At 52.3% G+C, this 7,860-nt stretch overlaps 1 protein-coding gene across 1 annotated transcript; it reads left to right on the top strand.

The window, feature by feature from the left end:
- On the top strand, window positions 1-1,613 carry LOC118716719 (forkhead box protein D4-like 1). The gene has a single exon (XM_036434262.2). The coding sequence runs from the start codon at window positions 339-341 to the stop codon at window positions 1,611-1,613; it is 1,275 nt and encodes a 424-aa protein (XP_036290155.1). The 5' UTR covers window positions 1-338.
- Window positions 1,614-7,860: the final 6,247 nt, after the last annotated feature.

The raw sequence follows: 7,860 nt of genomic DNA, 5'->3' as shown, positions 1-7,860 counted from the left end.
GGCTGGAGGCTCTTCCCGGTCGGCTAATGCGCAGAGGACCCTCATCATCATTGGACTGTGCCGCCAGGAAGTGCGAGCGCTCTGAGGTAGGACAAGAAGTGGTTAGAAAGGGCAGGAGACTTCACAGCATAGGGAATCGAGGAAGCTTTCATAAAAGGCAAAGTGCACCTTTGCTGGACTCGCATATTGCATTGTATAGGAGGTGAAACCAGACGTTAAGAACAGCTGAAGCGTCCCTACTTCTCAGAACACCCGAACCCTGGCACCCAGCCCAGCCCACTGCCAGGCAGGTGGGCGGCCGCCATCCCCGTCCCCGGGGCTGCGGGACCTGCTGCTCCATGAACCCGCCGGGAGCTGAGCGCCTTCGCCCCACGCCGCCGCCGCGCAGCCTCCGGGGCCCCGAAGGCGAAGACGGCGAAATCGATATTCTGGGGGAGGAAGAAGATGAAGACGACGACGAGGAGGAAGAAGAGGACCACGTGGAGATCCAAGTGAGCCCGCCGTTCCTGGAGCTGCTGCACCAGCCGGAGTCGCAGGGCGCGGGCGCGAAGCCTGGGGAGCGCACCGAGAGCAGCGGTGGCCCGAGCGACTCCCCGGAGTTTGGCACCAAGTTCGGGGCCTCGGCCGGGCCCACGGCGGCCTCCGGGGACGCCCCGCAGCCCGCGAAGCCCCCCTACTCCTACATCGCGCTCATCACCATGGCCATCCTGCAGAGCCCGCACCGGCGCCTCACGCTGAGCGGCATCTGCGCCTTCATCCGCGGCCGCTTCCCCTACTACCGCCGCAGGTTCCCCGCCTGGCAGAACAGCATCCGCCACAACCTCTCGCTCAACGACTGCTTCGTCAAGATCCCCCGCGAGCCCGGCCGCCCGGGCAAGGGCAACTACTGGAGCCTGGACCCCGCCTCCCAGGACATGTTCGACAACGGCAGCTTCCTGCGCCGCAGGAAGCGCTTCAAGCGCCGCCACCACCAGCCCCCGGGCGCCCACCTGCCTCACCCCTTCCCGCTCCCCGTAGTGCCCGCCACTCTGCACGGCCCCTATCCGGGCTTGCTGCCTGGGTCCCTGGCCGTCCCCGGGGCCTCCCCTGCCGCCGCCGCCCCCCAGAGCCGCCCCTGCGCTCTGCTGCACCCCCATCCCCTTCGCTACCTGCTGCTGTCCACCCCCATCTACTCCGAGGCGCCCGGGAAAGTGCAATGCGGGAACCTGGGGACCCCCGGCGCCGCCCTCCCAGCACTGCAGCCGCCCTCCCTGGGCTTCCAGCCTTGGGAAGGGGGCAAGGGGCTCTCAACGAGACAGGCAGGCGGAGGTACCTCCTTCAGCATCGAAAGCATAATGCAAGGGGGCCGAGGAGGCGGGACAGCGACGGCGCAGAATCTGCCCCGGACCACCCCGGGGGGCTACTGGCACCTGCTGCAGCGCCCGTGGAACCTGTGGCACACCCAGGCTGCTGCCCCCTGGCTCCATGTGTCCGCTGTCCAGGACGGTGCCAGCAAAGGCGGGCTGCTGGGCCGGCACCTGTCTGCCGCCACCGCGGCGCTGCTGGGGCTTCCACGGGGAGCCGAAGGCTCCGGGCAGGTGTCCTGCGGAGAGGGGACCTCGCCCGCGTTTTGAGTAGCACCTGCCTCCTGCTCCGGCGCCAACTCCAAGGGGGCGAACCTGGAGCCAAACTAGAAGGCAGAGAGAGCCCGGTGTCCCTTCTCCCCGCTGCCTATCCTAGCGCACTCCACCTTGCACCGCCAGACGAGGAGTATGCATTAATATCCCAAAGCAAAGCAACCAACCACCAAAGTCCCTTCCCACCAATTTTTGTTTGTTCGCTGAGAAATATTTACAGAGGAGAAGCTGGCTACCGTTCCCTTAGACAGCCTGAGTGCAAACTTCCTGTGGCATCAATTTTCACCTCTTCTTTCCCAGCCTCCCCTCGTGGCTTCCAGGACTTTTCTGGTTTGCCCATTTCCAGAGGAACTATGAACGTGAGTGGGGTATTTTGCTGTGATATGAAAAGAAAAAACAAAGATACAATGTCCAAGGCCCATGTTTTCTCCTTCTTCCCCCCCAGGAACTGCAAGTATTATTCCCAAGTCCAGTACAATGTGCTCATGTCTTCTATGTCTTTCTGAAACCCGTGTGTAATATAAGTAGGATTTTAATTTCAGGGCATTTATTTCTGATCTGTGTGTGGATGTGCAATATTCCATGGAGAGGTGTTAAAATTAAGCCTATCTGTGTAGACTAAATAAAGTGCTAAAATATTACACAACATCATCTATGGAACTTTCGTCGGACTTCTTTTAAAACTATTATAGTTCTTTTCTCCCAATAAACAATTTAGTTTTGCAATTCTTATTCATTATACACATCAGAAATGACCCATTTTAAAAATGACTTTTAAAACTTCAGAATATTTGAAGTTGAAAAAGTTCTGCCTTTTGAAAGATGGAATTTAATATGTATAAAACCTATAGAACAAAATAATTGGAGAAAATCTAAATATAGTCTACATTTTTTAAATCTTCCTAAAAATGTTGATTTTCCTCCAGAATAAGTTGGAGGACTATTTGAATATGGAAGGTAGTGGCCAACATTTATTTTGTGAGGTGAGGAAGTTCTGGGAGGGAGGGCGTTTAAAAAAAAAAAGCATTAGAATTTTAAAAATGAGGGCCCCAAAAAAAGGTATATAATGTATCAAATAAGCATTCATGTTGTAGACATTTACAATTTTAAAAAATCCTCTCTCTAGGCAAGTGCCTTCTAAGGGCTCCTATTCTCTTTCTTTAGAACAGAGAGTAACTTCTTTTTGTTTCAAAAACAGATAATTCCTGAAAGGACGTTGCAACCAGAAAGCTTTCACTGCACTGGGTTTCAGGTGACTGGATGGGAAAGAAGACCCAAATGCCCATCATGTAATACTCCTGCCTGAAAGACCAAATTTCTAGAGACCCTGCAGCTCTCCATTCGCTAAGCAGACGCTCTCTTTTTTCCCCTCACAAGAATTGCTTTCCAGGCGACTTTGGAAAAAGTCACTCTGTGTCTGTGAAGAAGGTATTTGGCCCTCAGCTACTCCCCAGGCGCATCTATGGAATTTCTCATTACAGGGGGAGGGGCTCCAACGAGACACGTTTTCACAGCCTTAAAATTGGTGATTTTTACTCCAGCTTCTCATTTCCACTGCACCCCTCAGAACTTCTTTGGCATGTTCTGCCAGCAATCCCTACCTTCTTGGGGTTTGGTAGCTCCATTTCAGTGACGTTCTGGAAAGTTCCTAAGCCAAACCCTGTTAGCCCCGGGACACAGAACTTCAGATTGTACTCTGTGGCTCTGCACCTGCAGCCTTTGCTGGTACCAAGCACCACCCGTGCCCTGTGCCCTATGACATAGGCCACTATCCTTGGGCTGCAGGCAGTCCTTCTCCTAACCCCTCCTCTTTCATCCACTTCTCCCTTCTTGGGTTTGTAAAAATGGAAATGTAGAGACTTTATATCATATCTATGAACCCAACTATATCCTGTGGGATACAGATAGCTAATTACAACCAACAAAATTCAGAGAATGAAAATAGTCCTTTGCATAAAACAGAATCATAATATAAAGACTTTTGGAAATAATATCATCTCAAATTTATGTATTGAAGTAGTTAGTCTAATTGTTTTTTATACTTGTTATTGTTGATAGCATTACAGATATCTCCCATTTCCCTCTCCCTTTACCCCCTCCTTCCTGCTCCTATCCCCCCATGTCTTCATACCCTATTGCCCGCCACCGTGGAGGCTTTGAACTCTGTCGGTCTGACTCTCAGCACTTCAGTTTTAAGATTGTTTTTAGCAAATTCTGCGGGCTGGGCCAACCAAGAGTCAAGGGAACCCATTCTCCTGTCAGCTCTCGGGTGGTTCACTTTCCAACTCTCCCTTGTCTTTGGCAGAAACATCTCCAGGCCTTCACCCATTCATGTATTCGAATAAGTCACCAAATGTCCTTGGAGCGCCAGGCAGAGCCTCTCCCAGCGCTCCCCACTCGGCGGAGGAGCCCTCTTCCCCGCCTTTGCCCACAGCCAGGCAGCACAGCCACCAACACAGGTGACTGCGGATAGGAACTGGGCCCAAGCCGGCCCCCAAGGTTTTAATTTTTACCAAGCAAAACTATATCGAATGATGGATTTTCAGGAAAACCGTCGGCTCAGTGGAAGAGCAAGTTAAACGCAGTTCTCCACAGGAACATGGCGCTTCGGATCCACCTGCCAGAAGCGCGGGGACCAGTGGAGAGGTCAGCCTGAAGGGGAGCCAGCAGGAGCCCCTGCAAACGGGGAACTTGCCAAGCCCCCAGTGCTGGCAGGGCTGTCGGTCCCTGAGTGGTGGTGGCGCCTGCGCAGCAGCCACCAGGCAGGGAAAGTCGGGGGCAAGATGGGGACAGGGTGCAGGTGCTGGGAGGCACAGAACAGAGGCAGATGCTCTGGGTCCAGGTCGTTCTGCGCATAGGCGTCCTGGCACTTCTGAGTCCTCTGTGCACCCTGGTGCTGGCCTCTGGCCGCGGTCTTGGGCAGGAGTGTGGTGTACATTTAAAATGCTGGCGATGCCCTGGCTGGTTTGGCTCAGTGGATAGAATGTCTGGCTGGGGGTTTCAGGCTCATTCCCACTGGGGGACGCGCAGGAGGCAGCCAATCAATGATTCTCTCATCATTGATGTTTCTATCTCTCCCTTTCCCTTCCTCTCTGAAATCAATAAAAATATATTTAAAAAATAAAAATAAATAAAATGCTGGCGAGCAGGTTACGCCTCTCCTGAAATGCGCAATGGGATCAGCCATCAGGGGTCGTTCTTGACCCTTGGATGTGTCCAGAACTGCCAAAGGCGGGAGGTGCAGAGGGGTCCCGGCGAGAGCCAGAGGGAAACCTGAAGGGGAGATTTTCTCTGGTCCTGCCCCCCTGTGAAGAGTAACAATGGCGGCCAACCTTCCCCAATCCTCTCTGCCAGACACTGGATCCCACCTGTAACCTCCTAGCACCCAAATGACACCATGGAATCCCCTTTACACAGTTAAGAAATTTGTGACTTAGAGAAATTAAACGACCCTCCCGAGGTCCCTTCTTAGGCCGCGGTCCCGGGACTGTCTGGTGCTTTAACCACAAGCCCACCGCCGCCCGCGACCTGCTCCCGCCCGCCCGCCGGGGGGCCTCTGGGTCGCAGCAGCACCAAAGGACACACCGCCCGCCGCTTCGAAGCCTTTGGCTCTGGGCCCTGCTGCCTGCTTCCTAGGGAAGGTCCCTGGGAGGATAGGGCCTGGCCCCACCGGCCGAGGTGGAACTCGGGGACTCCACCTAAGGCCACATCGCAGGGAGGAGTCAGTCCCAGGAGTGTGTTCTTCCTCCCCAGCAGGACTGTGGTTCCTTTTCCCCACGGGATCCCAGAGAATTCAGGCACCCCGCAACGCAGGCTTCGGAGGAACATCGAACCGGGTCGCCTCCTCCGGCCGCCCTCCCTGGCAGGGGTGGCCGGCAGCCTCATGTTGCGCTGCCCCCAGTTCCTCTCAGGAGTCCTGGCCCTGCACTCCACGTCCCGCCGCGCGGGTACCCGGATCCCAAGGACATGATGATTGTGATGGGCGGCCTGGGAGATGGGTGAGGGCAGAGGATGCCGAGCCTCCCAGAGGAGCCGCAGCCTGCAGGTCACTCTCAGGTCAGAAGGTGCAGTGGGAGTGGAGGGGCTTAGGGGAATGGGAGTGAAGGTGGCGGCCCCTATGGAGAAGGAGAAGGCATCTGGGGGCCAGGCGGACTGGAGCCTCGGTGGCTGTAGGCACCAGTATGCCCTTCGCAGGTGCAATCTGACCTTCTAAGCGCCCAGATGCTGCACAAAACCTTTAGCACTTGCTTATTCTTGGGAGTGTAGCTAAGGATTCAGGAGGGTCCTGGGTTCCATTAGGTCAAGGGCACATGCCTGGGTTAAGAGCTCCATCCCCAGTAGGGGGCCTGCAGGAGGCAGCTGATCAATGATTCTCATCATTAATTTTTCTCTCTCTCTCCCCCTCTTCCTTCCTCTCTGAAATCAATCAATCAATATATATATATGTGTGTGTGTGTGTGTATGTGTGTGTGTATATATATATATATATACATATATATATAAATACATATATATATATATATATATATTTTTTTTTTTTTTTTTTTAAAGAAGCTGCAGACAGGGATAAAGGGAGGATTTCCACCCCACCCCACTCCCCATGGAAAAGGCTTAAACAAGTTTCTCTGCTGAATAAATGAAGGGCTCCCAGAGATGGAGAGGTCAAAGATTCTGGACTGAATGCATATAATTGATGGTGCAAAATCCCAGGGGGCTGGGGCACAGGTAGATGGATCAGTATGGGCCGAACTAGCGGCGGAAGGGGGGACAGGTATGTGCAGATGCAGAAGGGTTTGAGAGTGGAGGGGGCAGCTCATTGAGCCTGATGAAGGGTGACAATGCTCTGTGCATGTTGGAGGTGTTCAGGAAGCAAATCCAGAGTAGATGTTGGAGTGAGCAGCTGAGACAACAGCTTGTGAAACCAGCCCCACTTTGTGGGTAGAGGATTCGTTAAGGATCCTGGCCATGGGAACCAAGAAGGGGAGGGAGTCAGTTCATGCCTAGTACAGAGCTTGTGGGAGAAGTTTCAGTGTCAATCTGGAGAATGCCCACGAGGACCAGAGCGAGAAGCCCTGCCATCAAGGGTACCACCATCCCTGACTTGGAGAAGTCTTCACCCAGCACTGTCATTGCCCTCTATGTAATGGTCCTAACCTGGGCAACCTGGAGGGGTCATTATGGAAAGGGACCGAGGGGTTAGCATATAGTCCCAATGTGGAGATACAGAGAGGGTTCTCTGAGATAACTAATGCAGGTGGCGGTGGAGGTGGATGTAAAAAGCCCCCTCATGCTTCAATGTCAATGTGGAATTCAGCTCATGAAGAGCAGAGCCTATCACCATTTGGACGCCCATGTTGGCTTAAATTTATTCCTCAGGCTTACAGAGTATTTCTCAAGAGGGGAAAACATGATCCCTTGTAGAATGACAGACTCACAAACCTGCTGTGTAGTCCCTCAAGCCACTCCATTATTTTTCTTCCATTTGGCTTCACCCCTTAACCTTAGGATCTGTGTGAGGAACCAGGAGATTTTAGGAATAATTATTCCCAGTGGAATTCCTAGTGTGATCTGTTTATTAAATGAAGTGGAAAGTTGCATATAGGGTAAGAATTTTCACAAGGCTTATTCCTATCAAATCAGTTTGGGTCCATAGAGAGGAATCTTTTCTGGATTAAACTGTTTCATTGTTGTGGAGATGCTGGCCTGAAATCAGAGTAGATAAAAACAAGTTTAGAAGAGTTGAGATTCTAATCCTTAGTAGTATAGAACAGAGCTAAGCCCTGGCCCTGCATTTTTAGATATACATTTCAATGAGCTGCTGCTATAGCCTAAACAGTGATTCTCAAACAGGGGCTATTTTGCTCTCCTACCCCCCTGCCCCAGAGGAAATTTGGGAAATGCCTGGAGATCTTTATCCCTTCTATTTTTAAAAATTATGGCAAATACACATAACAAAATTTACCACTTTGACCATTTTTAAGTGCACAGTTCAATGGCATTAAGTGCATTATCACCGTTGTGCTTCTATCACCGACACCTACTCACAGAACTCTTTTCATCTCGTAAAATGGAAACTGTGCCCATTAAATAATAACTTCCCATTCCTTCCTCCCCCACAACCTGGCAACCTCTATTCTGCTTTCTGTATCTATGAATCTGATCGCTCTAGGCACCTCACATATATGGAATTACAGTGTCTGAAGGCATTTCTGGTTGTCAAAACTGGGTGTTCTGTGGCTAGAGG

This window comes from Pipistrellus kuhlii, unplaced genomic scaffold, assembly GCF_014108245.1.
Source record: "Pipistrellus kuhlii isolate mPipKuh1 unplaced genomic scaffold, mPipKuh1.p scaffold_m20_p_12, whole genome shotgun sequence".
NCBI lineage: Eukaryota > Metazoa > Chordata > Mammalia > Chiroptera > Vespertilionidae > Pipistrellus > Pipistrellus kuhlii.
The sequence above is the reverse complement of the archived record's forward strand: the minus strand, read 5'-3'. Positions and strand labels throughout refer to the sequence as shown.

Coding starts and splice junctions, on each gene's coding strand:
- LOC118716719 (XM_036434262.2), top strand. CDS start 339: ATGAACCCGCCGGGAGCTGAGCGCCTTCGCCCCACGCCGCCGCCGCGC.